General features: G+C 40.5%; 1 protein-coding gene across 1 annotated transcript; it reads right to left on the bottom strand.

Annotated features, from left to right (window-relative positions):
• Positions 1–380: 380 nt before the first annotated feature.
• Positions 381–21,513, bottom strand: SLC30A8 (solute carrier family 30 member 8). Its single transcript, XM_032698611.1, has 8 exons — positions 21,434–21,513; positions 12,982–13,190; positions 8,921–9,067; positions 5,116–5,269; positions 4,419–4,608; positions 3,920–4,025; positions 1,526–1,660; positions 381–526 (listed from the first exon to the last, which is right to left on the bottom strand). The coding sequence occupies exons 1-8, from the start codon at positions 21,511–21,513 to the stop codon at positions 381–383; spliced, it is 1,167 nt and encodes a 388-aa protein (XP_032554502.1).
• Between the last annotated feature and the right edge of the window lie 381 nt (positions 21,514–21,894).

Raw genomic sequence — 21,894 nt, forward strand, 5'->3', positions numbered from 1 at the left:
TCATTATACGTTATGATAATTGGCCTGTTGGTAATTTGAAGGTTGATTAGTTTTTTGTTACCTTTAATTACAAACAGCCACTCTTTAAGTGTTGCTTTAGTGCCGATCTGCTGCTCTAGTCAAGAATAATTTAGAAATTTCTCTTGTAGTTGAAAGAAACTGCTGATGGACAGGCGATCTGGCTGATGGATGGATCCAATACATGTTCTCTCATGGTAGATGATACCAGCAATGAAAGGACCATGCACTGCTTGCAATGGCAGGGTTTGTTGTGTCAGTTAATTGCCATTTGTTGTTAATCAGTTACATAAACCAGCACATATAGTCTCCATTGACCTGTAAGAGGGGTAATCATTATTTGGTACAGAGTACTGCTCCCTTTAGTCCCTGGGCTCTTGACAGAAGATACAGTCTTGTTTCTGATCCTCTCCTGATTCAATCTGAATAGTGATGGAGTGGAAGCTGTAGTGTTCAAATAGGGCTTGGGTAATGTCTCTCAAAATCTTCTGGCTGTCCGTTGTGTCTGCTATAGATAGCAAGCAGAAAATAATCAAATTACATACATTTTTATAATACTTTAAAGAAAAGTAAATGTTTACTGACAGAAACTTGTACCAAGAAGTTTGTTTGAGAAGTGTTTCTTGCCCTTTTTATCCTTCTTTCGGGAACCTCCATGTCAGCAAAAGATTGTTCATTCAAATGTGGTTGGAATATGCAATTTTTGGCAAGAGCTAAGCTAAGAGTAATCACCATAGAAATTCAGTTTGGCAGAAGACTGGAGGAAAGCAGAAATACTTAATAAAGATTAGTTCATCCAGTCAAAGAGTAGCAGCAGTGCCAAGTGATTTGGGTGGCTGATAGACCCTCTGTTTTTGGGAAGTGGGGACACCATGGAGGACTTCACCACCGAACCTGTCCTTGGCCAAACACAGGTGGATTTTTTTCTTAAATAGACCTTAATATTTACAAAGCAAACATATGGATGTGAAAATTGATCTGGGTAGTGCACAATTTGTCAACTGGGATAAGAATTACAGTTTAAAAATATTTTATAATATTAACTATTCCCATGGAGTTTTCTCTACATTCCAAACTATGTTTAAAGATTGTTTTATGACTAGAGATGCATCTGCAATGCAGATTTGCCCTGTAAGTTTTTGTTATAGGGATCAACAGTTTTCAAGTTTGACAAATCCACTCCAGAATCTATTTGTGAAAAAAATCCAGTCTGAGCCTAATTCTTCTAATTTATTTAAAATACCTTGTGGTTTACTTCCTTGCTTCACAGCCTCTATAATTTTCAAGTTTTTGACTAAGTAGAGGTCCCTGTTGTTTTGGCAAGATTTCCGAGAGGAGGATTTGAGAGCTTTTCTCGTTATTGTTGTTGGTTTTATTTTTCCAACAAAATCATGCCAAGATTTTAACAAGCAACTGATATACAGTCAGTTTCATCCAAATCAGGAAAGACTGACCTTTACTAGACAGCAGCTGAACACTTACTCCCTGCTTACAGAAATTTACTGACCTGTGGCAACGTGAGCAGACAGAGCAGTTTGATTCATTGTCAGAGACCAAAGATGAAGGTTGTGAATAGACTCCACTTTCTCAACTGCTAAAATTCTTGCTTTCACTTCATCATAAGCAAATCCTTTTGATGTTCCTGAAAAGGAGAAATTGATGGGAAAAGAATATTTTAAGGAATAGAAATGATGATTGATAGAGGAAAATGCATCATGAACCTTTATTCACTTTAGATGCATAATTTTTATAAAAATATTTAATGCTTTGAAAGCCCATCTATTTCAGAGTTCACTGTGCTATTTAATCCTATCTCTTGTTATACACTTGTCCATGGAAGGTATAGACTCATGCATGTTTTAGGAGATACCCTGAGGGTTCAGTTTACATAGGATGAGCTATTTAGCCAGAACATGTCCTAGTTTTGCACCAACATATTTTGTGAGTGCAGATTCTATGGCATCACTTGAACACCTCTGGGGCGTTTTGTCCTCAATACATTCACACAATAGAGAAGCATCTATTTAGCAGGGAAGGAAAGGTGAATGTAAAGATTAAAATGGTTTGACTCAGAAATCTTAAATGAGATTAGATCCCAGGTCTAGTTATTGAGTAGCCAGTGGTTGTTTTCCTAGACAAGCCTTCTTACAATACATGATGGTGGTGACCATCATTCAGAGTGAGGACAATTGTGACAGGATGTGTTGCAGCATGAAATTCAGAGTTTAATTTAAATCCAAATTTGAATAAGAAGTTTAATAACACATCATCCCTGGAGTGAGGCCTGGGAATTTGCAAATGCATGTGAGCAGCTATGAGCTAGGATGCTCATCATGATCCACTTGGATCAGTAAACTGAAAAATATTTTTAATTCCACCAGTTATGAAGTATAATAATGATGAGCACAGTATTGGTTAATTTTGTCTTTCATACCTTAACTGATACTTATTTGTAATTGTTAATGACCTCAGTGTTGTATGCTTTGTCCTATCCATTTATTACAAGAATGATATGCTATATGGAGTACTGACTTAATAGAATATGATGCTGACATGCTCATGCTCTTTTAGAGAAAACCCCGGACAGTCAATGCCTACATGACACAGCCAGTCACAGGGGTTGTGGAGCTGACAGTCTGGGACAAGGCTGGATGCATGAGATAAGAGCCACCTCCAACACCAGCTCCAACATCCAATTTCTCTTCAGAAAACTCTGGGCAGGATGTTATTTAGGAGAGAGGAGCCTGATTTCAGAGCCCTCTCCAGGAGGACAGTGTAAAAGGTCTTGCTGCAAGGGGGATCAGAGCACTGTGATTTTGGCATGTCAGCACTGCTTATGGAAGCTGGGAGTCACTGTTGAGAAAGAGACTCATGGGTGTCAGGAGTTGCCAGACCTTCCTGGTCATTTGATTTCTTTTCAGTAATGAAGACATCTTCTGATTTTTTGACAGCCAGAATACAGCCAGTTGCTGCACTCTTGTCTAGGTACACTTCTACAAGGATGTATCTCTATCTCATGATCACTGAAAGCAAAACAACGCTAGAATGAAGCTTTACTGTAAAACAATATTGGAAACATTATTTCTTGAAACAGAAGTAGGTACAAAGTGAAAGAGAGAAGTAAATAGCCATGCAGACAGTCATACTGAGTACCCATTAAAAACCTGCACCATTAGAGCTACTTTTCCCTTTAATCCTTGTGTTTTCATGGCTGAGAAAGAGGTTGCATTATATTATTCAGTGTGAGGAAGGCAAAAACATGCCTCTGTGAATGCTCAAGTCATTTGTCCTTACAAATCAAATGTTCAAGCCCATAGCTGACAGGATTAAATATTGCTAAGCGTAGTTCTTCTTGCTGCTGATGTACTGAAAATTGTCTATTCCAATGCACTTGAACATGACTGGAAAGGTCCGATAGCTTGCTTTTCTAGACTGGTGTAACTAAAAATCTTTCAAACTTCTGCCCCTTGCACTCAGTCCATTTAACAGAAACAGTTCAAGGCACAGTCTTTTTCTTTTTTGTTTTTCCACGAAGACTTTTATTTCACACAAGTAAAGGAAATACACGATGAATGAGGTGAGTAGGCATCTCATATGCCAAAAGGGTGATAAAAAGCAATGCTACACATACGACAGACAAAAGCAACTCAGAGCTCATTAGCAAAACACCAATACGCTGATTTTTACAAAAACTGGCATATGTGTAAACCTAGAGTTTACAGAAAACAGTTTTGATTAAAATTATAAATAGTTTAAAGTATGATCAGAATCTTAAGAATATTGGAAACTAATGTAGAAGTGTGTTATTATAATTTTTCAGCACATATAAGCATTATGGAGAAAGAGACAGAAGAAAACAAACCTAAAATATAAGTTTATTGATTCTGGAATCAGGTCCTACCTTCCATTAGCACAATCAAAATATCCCTTAAAATGGTGATGGTGGTTGCCAAAACAAAGATGGAAAACACAAATGTGCAGATTGGGTCAGCTACTTTGTATTCTGGCTAGAAAAATATGAACACATCACTTTGTTAATTTCATTTTTGTTGGTTATTGGAATTTTTAATTAGTTAATATCAAAGAATAATATATTCAATTCATCTAGTACAGAATGAGTGCTGGCCTCCTTTGTCAGGGAGCCTCAGCCTCAGCACAGAAAATGAAGGTGCTACAAACGACAAAATGGAGAGACACTGAAGTATCTGCTTGGAACACTAAGAAGCAACTGTTACGCTCTCAACAGTCATTTCAGTTCCCAAGTATAGTTCTCTTTGACTAAATTACAATGTGTATCATTAAGACAGAGGAAATATTTACAGAGTACCCGACATCACAATGCTGTGAAAGAAACACTTATCCTTAATTGCAAGGAAGGCAAGTGAACTAATAAAACTAACCTTAAAGAAGATGATAAGTGCGCTAATTAGCACACTAATGCTCTGGAATAGGTCTCCAACGGCATGCACAAAGGCTGCCCGCAGGCTGGCATTGCTCAGAACTGGCTTTTCTCGAGGGGCTGACACGTGTCCCCTGGCTTGTGCCCCATGGCTGTGCCCGTGGCCGGTCTGGTGCAGAATCAGGCTTAGTCTGAAAGAGACGTAAAGCTGCAAATACCAGTGGATATACTGCATCTCTGAAAGCAGTGATGTCACACACATCATCACCCCTCTCACTTCTGAATGCTGAACAGTAAAATCTGACACATTAAGTAGAAATACAGAGTGGCTAAGCAGATAATTCCTGCGTGTTTCACTGGTTTGCATACAAACAAGAAAGTCTGTGAACAGGGTAATTAATGAGACCTCATTTTCTACAGAGTTCTTGAATATTCTGACATAGACTAAAAAGTGAGATGGAGATTAATCTTTTCCTGGAATTTTGCCTTCCCAGTGTGGCAACTAAGAGAAAGTAGGAGAGCAACTGCAACTTTCAATGAGAAGCATGATCTCTCTTCTCGACTCCTTTCCATATTCTCATGAACATCATAAGTACTTAATATTTTTGAGGCCAATATCTCTATATAGTTTTTTATCAAATTACAGCAGCAGGCTCAAGTTTCAAATATTATATGGAGAGGAAAACAAAATAACTTACAGGATGTTGGCGAGCACGGCAAAAGCGGAGGTAATGAGCATCACTGTAGTATCAATATCGTAATCAGGGTGTAGCAGCCTCATGCTAGCCAAATATGTCAACACACCAGTCACCATCCAGACAATTATCATAGACATCAAAGCTCCCAGAATTTCTAGGAATTAAAACAATCTGATTTTAACAGTCAGAACAGAAATGCAAGAAATTTTAAGAGGTTGATGGTAATGGTTCTAGACTTGTTGAGCTTTATAGCCAGGAGACTGGCTTCTTGTATGTTGGCAGAGAATGCATACAAAGAATGGGCTAAACCCCTTTCTGGTCATAGCAAATCCAGTGACTTCCCAGGGCAGCCTTATGCATGTGATAGCCTAACCCTATTCTACCTGCCCCTACTTTTGACTCCTTTTCAGTGTTGAGTTCATGTGTCATTCAAAGAAACTGGAGAGATGAAAAAGATCATTTGGGCAGTTCTGCCAGGAGCAAAAAGAACTATAATGAGAAGGAGGGATAAAAGAGCAAATCTTGTGTAGTTTTCTGGCCCTGATAGTGTGGTGTGAAAACTCCAGAGACCAGCCCTCCTTCCCCAACAAGATTATCTTGATCACAGGAGCAGAAGTTGGAGGGAAGGAGAAAGGCACAGCTCACTCAAACCCACTGGCAGACATAATCCCTGTCCATTACCTTCCCCTCTTTCTGCACACTTCTTATCATTTCACAGTTCAGAAAAGCAGTAACAGCCCCCAAAGAGGTCCTGCCAGCAAAACTTATCCCGGAACTCATCCTGCCAATGCCACAAAATCATTTTTGTGCCACCAGCTGTGATGAGAAACAAAAGAAGTTATTTTTTCCCTGGGGCAGCAAAATTTAATTTTGTCTCTATTGGCTCTGAGTTGGGCTCAAATAAATCCAGTCCCCAAGGCCACCTTTTATTGCACTGCCATAGGAGACGTCCAGGGAAGTGCACATGAATGTGCAGCATGCTTCTAATAGGATGTGTAATTGCCATGTGACTTGAATGGGTAAGTGAGCACAACTGAGAGAGTACCAGGGAAAACGAGAGCTCATAGTAAAGTGAAAGGAAGTAGATAGCCAGAAAGCATTTGCACAGAATTCCACTGACAATCCCTGAAAACAGCTTATGATTTTGAATATATTTTTATGAGGGTCACCCCTTTTGCAGCAGTCCAGGCTCCAAATACTTATCAAATAATCATTTTTTTTGCTAAAACTGGCAAATAACAAATGAAAATGCACTGACAGGGGAATCTAGTGTTGCTTAAAAGTAGAGAGAAGCTCAAATAAAGCATACAATTTTTTTCCTGCAGGTTACAGGTTGAAACTGCAAATTTGGCCCAACTGAAGGCGTTGATGGCTGTGCTATCATGGGCATGAAAGCAGCCAACAGCTTTTGTGAACACCTTTGTTCATATCTGTGTGGATGTGTGCATATCCTCCACAACAGAATACGTTAGAATTCATCTTTGCCTACATAGGTGAAAATACATATTAATTTTCAATGTGTTATCTTAGCAAAAGTTTAGCTAAGTTTACAGACCAGTTCTGCAGCACTCAGTTCTCAGGTAAATTTCTTTAGAACTACTAGCAGTAACAGAGTACAGCAAACAATAGTGTAGGTTGTGTGGGAATCTGTGAATCATAGCAGAGGGACACTGAGGTGCAAGAGAGTTTTTGTACCTGGAAGTAGGTTTGGCTCACACTATCAGTCTTACTCAATATTGTGCTTCAATCTGTGTTGCTGGAAGTAGCTGCACTGGTTCTGGCTTGGAGGGCAGGAGGCATTCACATGGCTTCTGCTAAACCTGAACCGTGTCATACAGTCTTTTCATGGCAATATCTATCAGTCTGAGAGAAGCAGTGAACTGCTTCCAGTATCATGGAGGGCTGCACCTGCAAGACCTCGGTAGTCAGTGAAGAGTGACTTTGCCACCTGACTGCCCTTGGCTACTCTATTAAGGTACCCATCTGCATACTACACTGGAAATATAGCTGGGAAAATAAGCAAGAAACAGGATAGCAATCATGGCATGCAATTAAGTAGCCTCTAAGATTTGATATAGGGCTCTCTTTGCAGACAAAAAGGCAAGAAAGGATTGATTTTGAACTTCTGCATTCCAATGAAAAAAAAATAATATAATTCAGACTGAGGATGAAGTTACATGAGGTGGCTGAACCTGCCTACATCAGCAAGAGAGAAGTCTCTCACTTTTTTTTCCCGCAGGCTAAGAGAGCATAAACACAAAAAGTAATGAATGATTTACTGATGGTGAGTAGTAGTTCTCTAAGGCTGCAAAATTCAGCTGTGTGTTGTCTCTATAATACCAGCAGTGCTTGAGTAACACTGAACCTTCCTCTCACCCAGTTTGTTTCCAGCAGAGTTGATAGAATATACTTAGGGAGCTACATAAAGACAGGATGAGCATGGCATATGTCTTCCCTGGTACTTTCTGTGGCTACAAACAACCTTGGCCTATAGACATCCTGAGTCAGAAGCTGCTTCTGGGCCTTCATACTGAACATCCTTGATGTTCAGTATTTATCATCTGAGTCCTTGGTTCAGGTGCACAGGTGTCTAGAGTCATTTGAGATACATTGGCACCTCCATGTATGGCTTGACACAAGACGTATAATTTATCCATAGACCTCTGGAGTGGCAGCTGGATTTCAAACAGCACAAATCATTCACATACAAGCAACTAAACTGAGTCCCAAGACATCCAGCAGAAGACTCACTTCCAGACTGAGACAATTAAATTGAAATGTCTACCTGCAGGTGTTAGCTAAGCTACCTTTATGAGCAATGGATGTCAAATTAATGGTGATTGCTCCATTGGCTGACTGGGAACACATACTAGTTTCTTAAATATGAGCATCTGATCACATTTGAGATGCCCTGGTCTTGTGCTTGGCATCCTTGTGCAGTCTCCTCTGGGACTTGTGCGACAGCTGCCATTCCCATGCATAAGACAGACATTCTAGGGATGTAGCACTAGACTTCTGTGTTTATGCAGCTGAATGGAGTCTACATTTCTGTTGAATGTATCAGACCCTGTATTTATATGTGCTTGTGTATGTGTAGCATTGATATTTAGGTGTCTAAATCTCGAACAGACTCATACTCCGAGAAACTTTTTCTCATGGTTAATGTTTTACTGGTGTCTTGTCTTTGTAAAAACACTTGTGTTTGATTATCAGGCTTTTGGTATTAGGTGTCATTGGCAAAAATATTGATTTTGGTTAAGGATAGAGTATGTTAAAAATCTACCTGTGTTTGCATCTGATAAAAACAAGCAAAGATAAAGAGAATTGCAGGGAGAGGATCTAGAAAAGGGTAAATGTTAAAAGATCTCACTTTTCTACAAATGTAATGTTGACTGTTTAAAATAATTTAATAATTTTCTTTATAAATAGAGGAAACCTTCATTTTTATGGGTATCGCTGCTTTGATAGAAACTTGTGTTTCTATCATTACATGTTGAGGGCTTAGTCCTCCTCACACTCAATTCAATGAGGGAAGTTGCTGTTACCTCAGCCAAAGCTAGCACCAGCCCAAAACTGTAGTAAATAGTCATCTGAAAAACACACTTGTAGAGAAGAGATGCTCTTTACTTCTTTGAAGCTCACTGTCTTACTCTGTTTATCTTGAGTCCTGAGGGCTTTGAGAGCATTAGTGCGCTGTCTCTAAATGCCTGCAGAACTGTGTCGGACATCAGCACATTTTCCAGTCCCTGGCTATGATAATCTTCCTTTCCCATTCCACATGTTCATACTGTGAGATGTTTGCTACCTGCTCGGTGCCACCCAAAAGTTAGTTGTTTGGTAGGAGGTTTGGAGGCAAGCCACAGTGAGAAGAGGCTGATCAAGAAACTCGTCAGGTCCACCAGGATGTGGGCCGCATCTGTGACCACCGCCAGGCTCCCGGCGATCTGCCCACCTGTGTGAAACACACATCCATATCATCGCTCTGGTCAGAAGTCTGAATCAACCAGATCAGACTCAAGACCTGCTTTGCTGGGAATAAGAGGAAACACTCAATTTTCAGTCATCATACACAAGACTCAAACCACTTCAAAGATTGTTTCATTTTCTACCTCATCCATGTAATAAAAGGTATGAATTAATAGAAACACATAAGCCAAATTTCTTTGTGAGAAAGAGAGACCTAAGAACAATAAGAGTTGTGATACATTAGTTCTGTGGTTATTTTACTGTTGGACTGTTTTACTGTGACTATTTTAGTATCAGATTTCTTCATGAAAAGCCGTATTAGGAATCACATTTCCAGTATTGTCCCACTATCTTTTCACAGAACACTGATATTTTTATGTATGTACAAACATTCAGAGATGTAGCTTATGGGATTCATTTCCTATTTGTTATAGGAAAATATGCATGTTCTTCCTGAGGTTTGGGTGGCTGGATGCCTGACTGTTTATTTGTCACAGGCAACACTAAAACAGGAATACATGGAAAGGTCCCAGTAGAAGGCCTGTGATAAACAACTAACCATTTTAGTGAGGGTATGGAGAAAAATGTTCTGTTTTCAGGACTAATCTATCATTTTGCATCTGTAATGCATGATTTAATTTTCCTACTAAAGCTCAAAAAATGTGGCTGAACATAATTTTATTTTGCCAGGGTGTAAATTCTGAAGAAAAAGCCCCAAACACCAAACTCAAACCATTTTAGGTTATTGTAATCCACATTTCTTTTACCCACTAAGCCAAATATCATTGTTTTGCCAAATTCTTCTAACCGTGTCTCAGGGATAAGGGCAAACCCAAATGAACTAAAAGTTTGTTCTAAACTAACCCCACTACTGGTTGCTGTAGGAGAAGACAAGGATCATAGGCAGGACTCATTACATGTCCTGCCAACTCATTACAGCAGGAGAATCTTTTCATCAGAGTGCAAATGTAGAAAAATGGAAATGTGAAATAATAGAGCCAAAATATCTAGTTTCTGCATTTGGCAATACATTTCCATTCTTCAGTCATTTGATTAATTTCAGCTCACCCATTTCTCCTAACCACAATCCATATGAGAATCAATGAATCCTGACAAACTTCGTAAAATTACTCATTCAAACCTTTGGCAGGATACCACTGTCAAAGGGACATGTAGGCACATCTCTTGTTTCCTTATAGATGCAAGGTCTTCATGCCAGCAGGGTGGACTGTTTGTTTAATTTCCTCCTGTATGCAGATTTTAGATTAGAATACCAAACATCATATGTTTTGTCACCACAGGAGAATGTATTTTGCACATATAAGGCATATATTATTTTTCTCTGTTGCCTCTCATTTACAACTGCCTGAAAGCTACTTCCTAGAAGGGAGGAAGCATGGCTGCAGAATTTGGGGGCACCTCATTCCTTGCAGTAAAAGGAAAAATTCAGCAGAACAAATATTTCCCAGGATATGCACAGGTATAAATACACATATACTTTTTGGTCATGACACAGATCTTAGACTTTCCCTGCACACAGCGTAGCTGTATCTCAAGTGGGAGGCAGTTTTGCATAGCAAAGGGAAGAAGGCTTGTCTGACAGTGCACACATGTTAACAACCAAGGCAGCACCTATCTTTCGGTAAACAAATATGTAAAACACAAGCTGCATGCAAAACCCCATCGCATTTTAGATACTGTATTTCCATATTCCGTGGGACAATATCTCAAAAGCTTGCTTCTAGCCTTCTGCCTTTGGAAAATGTTTGCAAATTTTTACTTTATGTATTGTTGGTGTAACTAATGCCTTGGGTGAATTTCTGAGATCTCAGTCTGCTTATCTTAGCAACTTGGTCAAGTCTTTATATTCTGTTCTGACATGAGGATGCAAGCAGGGTTTGTCTTTCTTTCTAGTGTCCAAATGGAAATGAAGTACTTTGAAAACCACATTTGGTCCGTAGCCACTAAAAATCTTTGGAAACTACTTTCATATCAGGGCTTTACATTGGGTGCTATTGGTTTGACCGATATCTCCAAATCTATGGAGATTGTGATGGGTCTGCTTTAGAAGAATGAAAGATAATTGTCTTTCAAAGACAGTTAGTGCATCAGGTTCAGCCCTTCTGGGACAGCAGTAATGGCCAGCAGAGATAGCTTGAGCAAAAATATCATGGAAATACCTAGGCATTCAAAGAAGCACAACGTTTCAACTTCTCTGAGAGGGATGCAGTTTTGTTTCTTCCATTTAACATAATAATGCCCACAGAAGCCGTTTACACTTAGAGTAGAAGGAAGGGGAACATATCCTTTACTTTCAAGAGTAAAGCCTGTGTAATAGTTATAGGCTTTTACTGCCTTGTATCAATACTCCCAACAAGGGGCCTTTATGGCTTATTATTCCCTACAATGGATGTTTATAGTTTTGTATACCACAAGCAGTAGAAATTGTCAGTCACTCAATGGTCAATCATCAGGCAGAGGCAGTCTTGCTTAATGATTAAAAAAATTAAATGTATGGTTCATAATTACAAAAATCTCCATAGAGTGCTGTCTGTAACTGCAGTTAATAACTGGTTTGTCAAAGTTTAATGGTCTGAAGCAAAATGGTCTTCAAGCCTGTTACTTAAGCTGTCACTGCAAAAAAGCTATATGATTCATTAAGCAAAATGAAACATTTAGTTAACATATCATCTGTCCTTCCAATTATCCTCTAGTATTGCTGCATTCACCAAACTTAAGCTTACTGATTATATGGTTTTGTTAATAATGCATTACTTCTGGCACTGGAAATTACTGCATGAGGATTAGCAATATGTATGGGTTTTCACGGGGGAAATGCACGTGACCTACAAACAACGGGGCTTCATGCAGATGGAGAGCGTGGGAGGGAATAGTTTGAGAAGTCCCTGCTGGGTTTGGCAGCCAGGGGAGAAGGCAGAAATGCAACAACTCTTTCAGTGCCTCCACTTCTCACCTGTGGGGAAGACAAAGCTTTTCTCTTTCATTTTCATGGGGCTCCAGAGGTCCCTGAACTAGGAAAGTATGGGTTTCAGAGGCCTTCCTGGCTGATTTTTGTTACATCGCCTGGAGCACATATGGCAAAAGTCTGTGGGATTCCTCATGCCTTCCCCTACCTCACCTCACTGTGGAGAAGGGCAAGTTAAAGAGGCAGGAACTATCAGGTCGATATAAATATCACAGAATCCATGGAGAGAGCAGATCAGTGGGACAAAATGAAAGCTAATGCTCTATGAGCAAGCCAAATACTTATATTGGATATTGTAGGATGGGTCCAGAAGTGAAAGCTAATTAGGTAGGGGAATAATCTTCCATTGATCCAGAGACACACCAGCAGGCCAATTTAAAAAATAAATGTGCCCCGTATAAATACATTGACTTAACTGTAGAAAAACAGATGGCAAATCTGGCCCTGGATTTCCCTGGATTTTGTGAAGATCCTTGCATTTATTATCAGATTATGCTGCTAGCAACCTTCATCAATGCTGAGTCTCGTTGGCCTGGGTAAATATGTAAAATCCTTTAATCTTTAAAAAAAAAAAATCCAGTTTATTAGAAATCATTTGTGACATGATGCTAAGACATGCTAGTCACTTTTAGTCAAGTTTAAAGACCCGGGAGAACAGTTCAGACTATTAACTGATCTTTGTATTCCTACCCAGATGCAAACCTCGAATGAATATATAAAAATACTTCGATAATTTCACTTAAACCCCACCACCACCACCCCTCCCCCATTATTCTTTTAATGACTGGTGACAAAGGAGGTTTATTTAATCCCAGGTGGGTTCACCTCTGTGCAGTGTGGATCCCTGCAGGCACAGTGTATAGAGAAGGCATGAATGTGGCTGTGCTGGGCACCACACTGAGCTCTCTTTGAACACACATACTCCCCTGTTATCTCAGCAATCATGAAGAAGATGCAAATTACTGATGCTACACAGAGCTTCCTCCTGGCTTGATGCTGCTCCCTCTTTCTGTTCTCATAGGCCTGTGAGTAGCCGTGACAGTGATATGCTGGATTAGCTTCAGCAATTTCTGCTTCCTGCTGCTGCCTATCTTCATTTAAATTCTTCTGAAGCCAGCTCATCCTTCAGGATAGAAAGAAACAGAGGTTAGAAAAGAAAAACCCTGGTTATTTGGGCTTCTAGCCCTGCAGACCCAGAAACTGTGTAATTAATGTTTTCAAAGGATAAAAGCAGAGTTGGGAACAGCAGCACAGGTCTCAGAAGAGGCTTGCTCGCACAAGCAGGTCTCTGTGGGAGGGAGCTGCACATGAAATGACTGCTCTGGTTGTGTTTCCCAGCTCTTTGGGCTCTCCTACATCATTTAGCAGTTTATGAAATGCAGGGTGGCTTTCTTAGGCTGTGTATTTCTTGCACACCATATGATTTTCAAAAAGTTGTACCTCATGCAAATAGTTACCAAATTCAGCATATCATGGAGACAATTCTACTGGAAAATTCAGGATTTTATTCCCAATAGCTTTGTCAGGAAGACCAGTAAAAAAAAATAAAAACTTTTTCTCAAATATAAATGGCTAAAGATATTTCTCTCCTTTCTTTACATCCAGAACTATTTTATCTCAAATTTCCAGATACGTACAAAAACTATCAATATTCCTGCAGAACCTGAGCATAGAAAATACTGGACCAAAAAATTCAAAGGTATTTAAAAAATCAAAGAAATAATTTTTTCATAGTATGCTGACCCCTTTGTGCCACTGCTTTCATGGAACGGCGAGAAGTTCAGTAAAAGTGGCTCTTCAAGCATTTCTTCATCACAAGGTCATTTCCCAGCCAAATCTGCTCTGCCAAAAAGCCTCAGTGTTGTCCCTGTCAGGGTTCCTGCACAGCAAATACATAGTGGGGATAGAGAGGTCCTGGGCCATCACATTACAACTGTGGGAGCTCCTGGATTACCATGACATCTGGGGCTTTCACTAAAGTAACCCAGAGACTGCCCCAGGGGAGCCACCAGGGTGGTTTGGTGAGCAAGGATGTTCCCTTCTCTTTACCTTTCAACTGAGAAAAACCCAAAGGCTCACTCTGTCCTAGAAAGCTCAACTGAAAACCATTACATCTCTCCAGATAAAACATTTGCTGCCAGAGCTACTCCTGATGTGATAAACGTGTATTGAGACTGTGGCATCAGAAGGCGAATTCTGCTGAGATGCACATACATGACATACATATAACCATGAGCTGCAGCTGCTTGAGGTCTGTGTGTGCAGAGCCTACCCAGGAACACAGTAAACTCCACTGCTTTATTTCAAATCTGAAATTAGCCTGGGGGCAGGATGTGGGACTGGGCTTAGCTGCCCCAGTAATAACAGCCTCTTTTCCCCATTCTGATTTCAGACTTTCCTTTGGGGCACAGAAGAATTGTTTCTTCAGCTAAGTGAAGGAAACCTGTGCTCCAGGAAGTAAGATGGATCCAAGTGACTATCTGTAGTGTTTCTGCACTTATCATTGAAGTGTCAAGATGCCTAAAATCTCGCTGGAAAGAAATCAGCTGGTGGCTGCCAACCTGCAGTAGTCAATGTCAAGAAAAAAACTGTACTGAAATCACAAGCTTTTTCCAGCTGCTTTTTATGGGCAGCCTGAGAGGGCTGCAGCTGCTCAGCGGGTCTGAAGTCCTGCCAGATGCCCCAAACCAATGGGCGAGAGGCAAAGGCACCTGCAGAGCTATGGATGCCTTTGCCTTTCGTGTTCATCAGCACCACAGAGGTACTGGCAAAAGGAGAAAAGCTGACCCACCTTGGCAGTCAAGCCCTGCAACTGTAGATAATCAGTGTGGATTTCGTTTTGTAAATATTATTGAGATGTTCCAAGGATGCAACATTCCCCTGAGTCAGCCCGTTTCCCAGCCTGGTTAGCATGTGGTCTCTATTTGCTCAGTGAAGGCGACTGATTCCCCTTGTATGTGAGGAGCTTGTGTGAAAGAGCAACTGGTCAGATTTAATGTCTGGTGCTTGGAGACAGTGAGTTTTCTTAGTCCTTTTGTCAGGAGTTTTCTTTATTTTCCTCACAACAATGAATAAATGGGAGCTGGGCTGTCTGGGGAACAGGCTGCCCATCTGGCAGCTGGGGTCCCCCCTAGCCAGTCCTTCTCCAGTCCTTTAGTTTTACATTCATCAGGGTCCTCATGTGCTCTGTGTCACTTTTGTACAGTATTTTCCTGATGAATTAGACACAGAAGGTACCACAAATTAATTCCTTCCAGATGGCTGAATAAAATGCTGCAGTTCTCTCACTCTCCCCTGGAGATCAGAGCAGGCAAGATTTTCTTTATCGTGATCTCTCTCTGGAGTTAACTTCCAATGCTTTTCTATAGTTTGCATGTAAAATTAATTTCCCCTTACCTCAATTTTCATCAGCTGGCATTGAACGTCAAAATCATCTTAATTACATGAGTCACGATCAGCTCAACAGCCTGTCAGGGCAGGGATGGCAAAATTGCAGCTGCATATTTCTGAGCCACCAAATCCTTTCCTTGCTGTTAACAAAATAGGTTGCTCTGTGATCCCCCGCCTTTTTTTTTTTTTTTTTTTTTAATCTTCAGGTCTCTTTATCAGCTAACAAAACCTTGGGGCATCACAGAGGGGCAGGAAAGCACTATCCACAGATATTTTTGGACAGATGCAAAAGCAAACAGAGAAAACATAAACCCACAAATGTCACTTTTTTCTGTCTAAAGGGCATCTAAATAAAAGTGCCCCAGTTGCCAGAGGTGGCGAGCATTCACTGAACTCACAGAACAGCATCTGGCCTGATGAATTGCAAAAACTCCTGACAGCTCCTGTGCATTATTTTTCTCTTCCAAAAGCAGCCTGCCACTAATTAAAAGAATCTAAGAGGAAATTTTATAAAAGCGTGAATCAAAAGCTTAAGGTGCAAAGATCAGCTCTGTTAAGCCAAAAACCCCTTCAGAGTGTGTTAGAGCAAGATGTAGCCTTTGAGTATCAGATCTCTGCACCTGCACATTACAGAGTCACAGATTAAAAAAATAATCTTTTCTCCATTTCAAATTCTCTTTTCTTTGTAAAAAAGATAGTCAGGGGAATGTCACAGAAAGGCTCCTACTGAGTCATGCCCAGAAGGGGGGAAGTAAAAAATATTAATACATAGTGCAGATTCCACACAAATCATTAGCAACAGCTTTTTATTACAACTTCCTTTTGTTTGTTTTCACTTGATCTGCTGGGTGCCTTGATCTGCAGGCTGATGGGAATAATTGCCATCCTCCTAGACCATTATGAGTTCCCCAGTCAAAAGAGCAAAATTTGGAATCACTGCACTTCCCACAGGAGATCATCTCCTTCACAAGGGAAAATAGTAATTTTCTGGTGCCTGAAAGGATAATGAAACTGCCTTCAGAGAAAAATTTATCAAAGCCACAGTCACCTCCCTTATTCTGGCACAATTCTGATTTTGCTTTTTAATATTTCCAAGGCATTTAAGACCCTGTTAATAGCCTGGCTGTCCAGTTTCTCATTTTCCTTATTTTGGGCACAAAATAAACACAAATATTTATATATTTGCATACATTTAGATGTCCAGTAATTGGGAATTTGTGCCTTGGTTATTTTATTTAATCACATTTTGAGGGCCTGGCCCCGTATATATAAATGTATTGTCAATAAATTTCCTTCTGCAAAACAGTAAAGCAGTAGTTGCCCAGAGATAGACCAAAGGTATATGTAGCCAAGTATCCAAACTCTGTCATGATCATGAAGGAATACATAAGGACAAAGTACCAAAAATGAACATGTCCAGAGAGGGACTGCTTCCCGGTTACACAAATCTGGAGGCTGAGAGGTGGCTGAACCAGAGCTCCTGTCTAACAGCCCTTTACAGATCTTTATTCCACAAACCCAGCTGACTTGGAAGTGTTGAGTTCCACAGTTTAATTATGATTTGTGTAAAAATAATACATCCTTTGTTACTCTGAAGCTGTCTGCCTGCTATTTTAATTAGTTCTTGTACTGTTAGAAATAATGAATGACTATTCCCTGTTTACCTTCATCACATCATTCATGATTTTATGTATCATTGTTATGCCTCTGAACCATCAATTATCTGAGCTGATGCCCTAGCCATTTAATTTCTATTTCATACTACTTACTATCTTGGTTCTAATTTTCTTTCTGAGATGAAGTGGCCATAATTGAAGTGGGCATAATAGAGATGGCATGTGGCCAGTACTGGGCAGATACAGTCTTAGACATTAGTCCTTTCTACAGGGTCCTAATGTTATCAACAGGAGGGCAAAGGCAATGGGATTAGTTTTGCTGAGTCTGCTAAAATACTATGTGCTACTGGGACCAGCTGGCAAGCCAGTACAAAGGAGATATAACCACAGGGCCCTCAGCTAAAACACTTCAGAAGTCACGAAAAACACCTACAGTTTTTCTAAGCATTGACTTCTGTAAAGCATAATGAGTGGTGGAAAGCCTTTATTTGATGAGGACTCTTTGATCTCGTAAGAGTTTTCATATCGCCTGCAGGAAGGCAAAAAAAAGAAGAAAATATTCCCTACGTGCTTGCTATACAAAATCACTCTTTACCTAAAGAAATCATCTCCCAGGCTCGCTTCAAACTTTTGCCTATTGGTATGAGCCTGGCAGACAGGAATCAATCATGAACCTAAGACTGATAGCCAGCAATATCTACGCGTCACCATAATGACCTGTGTTAAAACTTTTGCATGAAGACAAGCCCTAAGGTTTTAACACATCTTTTTTGCTTTCAGAATTGTCCCCCACTCATTTTTTTCTCTTGTCTCAGAGACAGAATAAACTCAAAACCTTGAGACTAAAAGCATTGAGTTTCACTGTGTGATGGTATTCAAATTCCCACTATAATGACATATAAAGGACATAATCAGAAATTCAGAAAATCATGCTGAATCAAGCCAAAATGTAGTTCACAGTTAACTGGCACAATCAGAGGTAAATTCACAGATTTATGAAGTGGGATATTGAATAGTCACTGATTTAATATTACACTGATCTATTGCCAGCAAGAAATAAAATCATCTGGCCTGTCTTCATTCCTGGAAACTTCAGGAGTTTGGTTGAGCTATTATCTAGATTGTGATAAGTGGTTATCTAGATCACTAGATAGATGATAATAAATAAAAAAATAGCATAATAAATGGCTAATCATTGGAAAAACTTATCTCTCTTACCACCATAACTGATTGTGAAAAGGCCATGGAAAACCATCTTAGACACCTAGTTCAGACCTAATTTAAAGAGAGATGATACAAATATCTCTTTGAATGACTTACAGACAACACCTGTTGCACGAAGAGGGAGGTTCTGAGCGTTCAGCTTCAGACCCTTTTATCATTATGGTTCATACCCTTCCTCGAGGCTGATGGGAAGTGGTCTCCTCTCCTGAAACCCATCCTGTGTAATGTCTTTTTCTGTTACCTGTAGGAGGAGGTGTAGTGCACCTGGTCACGTTGGCAGATGATGCCAACCTGAGGGTGCAGCTGATAGATTAGAGGACAAGGCTGCCATAAGCAGGCTGGAGGAATGGGTCAACAGGACACTTCTGAAATTTTACAGGGATGGATGAATCAAAAGTAATGCACATGGGACAGACAGACTCGTGAGACCACATCTAGAATGTTGTGTCCAGTTTTAGTGTCCCTAATGTGAAAGATCAATAAAGTGGTGCAGGTTCAGTAGCGGGTAACTAGGATGGTTAAAGGCTGGAGCATTTCTGCAGGGACTGGACTAGTCCAGTCTAGAGAAAAGATGGCTCCATAAGCACCTGGCTGCAGCCTGCCAATATTTTTGAGGAAGCTATTGAGAAGATGGAGCTTTATTGCTGTGCATGGAGGAAGAATGAGGTCATTGGTCATTAAGTGAAACAAGTTCAGATTGAATATGAGGAAAAAAAGAAAAAAGACTGTGAGGTTAATTCAGTATGGGAGCAGATTGCCCAGAGAGGTTGTGCAGCCTCCATCCTGAGAGATTTTTTTCAAGACTCAGAGACAGCTCTGAGCAACCTTGTTCAATTGCTTGGCTGACCCTGCTTTGAGCAGGAGGTTGGACCAGAGACCTCCTTGAGGTCCTTTCCAGTGTGAATTATTCTTCAAGCTTACAACTGGTCTGTTTTTCAGAGGGCTCAGTTAAAGCCCATCCTCTTGTAAGCCTTTCAAGTTGAGCTTGGGAAATCTCAATGCATTCAAATCTGCTAGTGACTACAGAAGGCCTGGTATGTGCAAAATACCCTCCTCAGCCCTGAGTACAAGGAAAGGGGTTTGCTTTCAGGCTTCCTACTCACATGGTCAAGATAAAACCAGTTTGTTCTGTGTGTATCATAATGATGGCACGTATCAAAAAGAAAGAAGCTGGAGGATGGCAAAGAAATATGCAACCTGTATGCAAAACAAAGTCTGTAGAAAGTATTAGAGCTGTTCATTAAGCCTACACATGGGAAATGGAAAAATGTGTTAATTTATACCAAAGGCTAAAATGAGCTTATTGCTACTGATCGGCTTAAGACACCTGAAGCTGTGCAGGCAGCTGGTCTGTGTAAGCCCAAGCCCAGTGGGCTACATGCCCTGATGGGTTGGCTCTGGCCTGTGGGCTGGCACCCTGAGTCACTGGGCTGGCACCCCACGTAGCTGGGCTGGCAACCTTTACTTCTGGGTTGTAATGGGGAGCAGGACTAACACTGGGCTGCCAGCTCTTCCCAAAAGGAGGGAGACTGGCTCTCAGTTCCTATTTCTGGTTATTTCTGGGAATTGACAGACTAATTAGATTGTGCAGTTAATCAGATTTCATCTGACAGAAAAAGCCAAATGGAGGTGCAGCACAAAAGCCACATGGCTGGATGACAAGTCCTCCTCATTTTGTAGAACTGTGTACCACCTCCATCACTCAGCCACCTCAGGACTGCTACTGGGGAACCCTCCTGGGACCAGCCCTCCAGCTCAGGGGCTGTTGGAGGTAGTTGCAGCCATCAGCCCAACAATTGCAATTGCTGCAGTGATTCACCCCAACTAACTTCAACCCTAAATTAAGAAATAATTATCAGAAACAAATCAACTCCTCCAGAAGGTGAGTCAGCTCAGAGGGGAGGATCAGCTGCCAGGTATTCTTTTCCCCGGTGCGCATCCTACCCCTCTTCTTACCAGGAATACTCCCTGTTACCAGTGATCCAGGGAAACCAAGGGCTTCCTCAGAACGTAGCCTAACAATTGCCCCTGTCTCAGGGTTTGTCCAGAATTGTCCTTGGTGTCCAGAGGTGGTGAGGGACCAAAGGACCTCAAGCACTGAAGCTCTGATCACAAAACTGCAAACTTTCAAAAAAACTCCGAGAGTCTTCAGTAACTAAAATGAACTGCAGAATCATATGGGATCTTTCTGAAATATAAATATTACCACAAAAGTAATTTTGGACAGTGCCATGTATATTTATGGAGCCACATAGTAATATTTAAATAATAACCCAGACATTCAAACGACTAAAATATGATGGCAGTGACCCCAGTATAAGAACACGGAGAGACAGATTTCCATTTGAACTGACAGTGTTTACGCCAAGTTTCTGTCCCACGCGTTTTAAGAGAGCCAGGCAATAAATAACCTGAAAACCAATGAGCTAATGGAAATGTCAAGAGGTGCTAAGCTGTAACTGAGCAGCTATTTTCTTTTAAAAATACTTTCTGGTCTGAGTCAAAAGGAAGAATGAAAATAAGTTAAACTGCAAAACTATTTTCTGATGGACATTTATAATAATTTTTTAACCCAAGCTACAGGATATCTTACATTTTCAGAGGATCTTTCTTTACTCAAACAAGCATTTAGTCACAAGATCTCTGGCACATGAGAGGTACTTCAGCTCTAAGTCCAATAGACCATCCACAGGAATAAAGCATCACCTTTCTTTCAAACCAAATGGATAATTTAGACATTCAAGCATGAAGGAGTTTTGAATCAAACATGGTGTCAATAGCATGATTATAATTCAACCTAAAATTGCAGCATAATCCATGAGGTTTTGCATCCTACAATAAATCTACTAAGCTTATAAAATACATAGCAGGAGACACTTGCTTCAACAGTAGATTGGTTCAATCCATCACATACGCAGACACATCAGACTGCTGTCTAGTCAATGCTTCAAACATTTAATAAGAAAGTTTGGGAAGGAAAAAAATCAAACAAAACATTTTGAAAGTAGTAAAAGATACTCCCTTTATACACTGTAAAACTTTCTGGGCTTTAATTCCTGCAGCCCCTCAGCAGATCCGTGATCTCTTATTGCTCAGAGACAGAAATGGTAGTGAAGGAAACAAAGAGTTGTGTTACCTGTCTAGGGCCAAGGAGTACTTCTTGGTGTCTCTCTCACTCACAAGACAAGCTCTTTCAAGACCCTTTTTGGTAGCCATAAGGAAAGTCGATGGGGTTTTGCTTGTTCTTGTTTTCCCCCTTAAATTCTCTTGTCTCTGTTGGAAGAAGATATGGGCAGAAATGTCCTCTTGACTTATGCAGAAGTCTCTGCCAAATAGTTTTAAATGAAAATGTTTTAATAATCTTCTCAATAATCCCACTGCGAGAGAAAGCTGCTTTCCTAGTCCCGATGGCGTCACTACCATAACAACCAGTAACTTGCTGAGCACAGCAGATTGGATGTTTCGGGCCTCACTCCTTGTTTTTCTTTTTTCCCCTCCATGTTTGATGCTGGATGTGCTCTTTGGTCACGCGGTGGGTGCGTGCTCTTGCAGTCATGGGCTGGGGGTCAAGCACAGCGCGCACACATCAAAGTCCTC

Source organism: Chiroxiphia lanceolata, chromosome 1 (genome assembly GCF_009829145.1).
Source record: "Chiroxiphia lanceolata isolate bChiLan1 chromosome 1, bChiLan1.pri, whole genome shotgun sequence".
In the NCBI taxonomy this organism is placed as follows: domain Eukaryota; kingdom Metazoa; phylum Chordata; class Aves; order Passeriformes; family Pipridae; genus Chiroxiphia; species Chiroxiphia lanceolata.

What these genes read in the sequence shown, in the direction of transcription:
- SLC30A8 (XM_032698611.1), bottom strand. Translation starts at nt 21,513, where the DNA reads ATGGCTACCAAAAAGGGTCTTGAAAGAGCTTGTCTTGTGAGTGAGAGA. An exon ending in CACTTATCATCTTCTTTAAG is followed by an intron (nt 4,026 to 4,418) that starts GTTAGTTTTATT and finishes ATATTTTTCTAG; the next exon opens with CCAGAATACAAAGTAGCTGA. An exon ending in TTTGATTGTGCTAATGGAAG is followed by an intron (nt 1,661 to 3,919) that starts GTAGGACCTGAT and finishes TCTCCTTTTCAG; the next exon opens with GAACATCAAAAGGATTTGCT.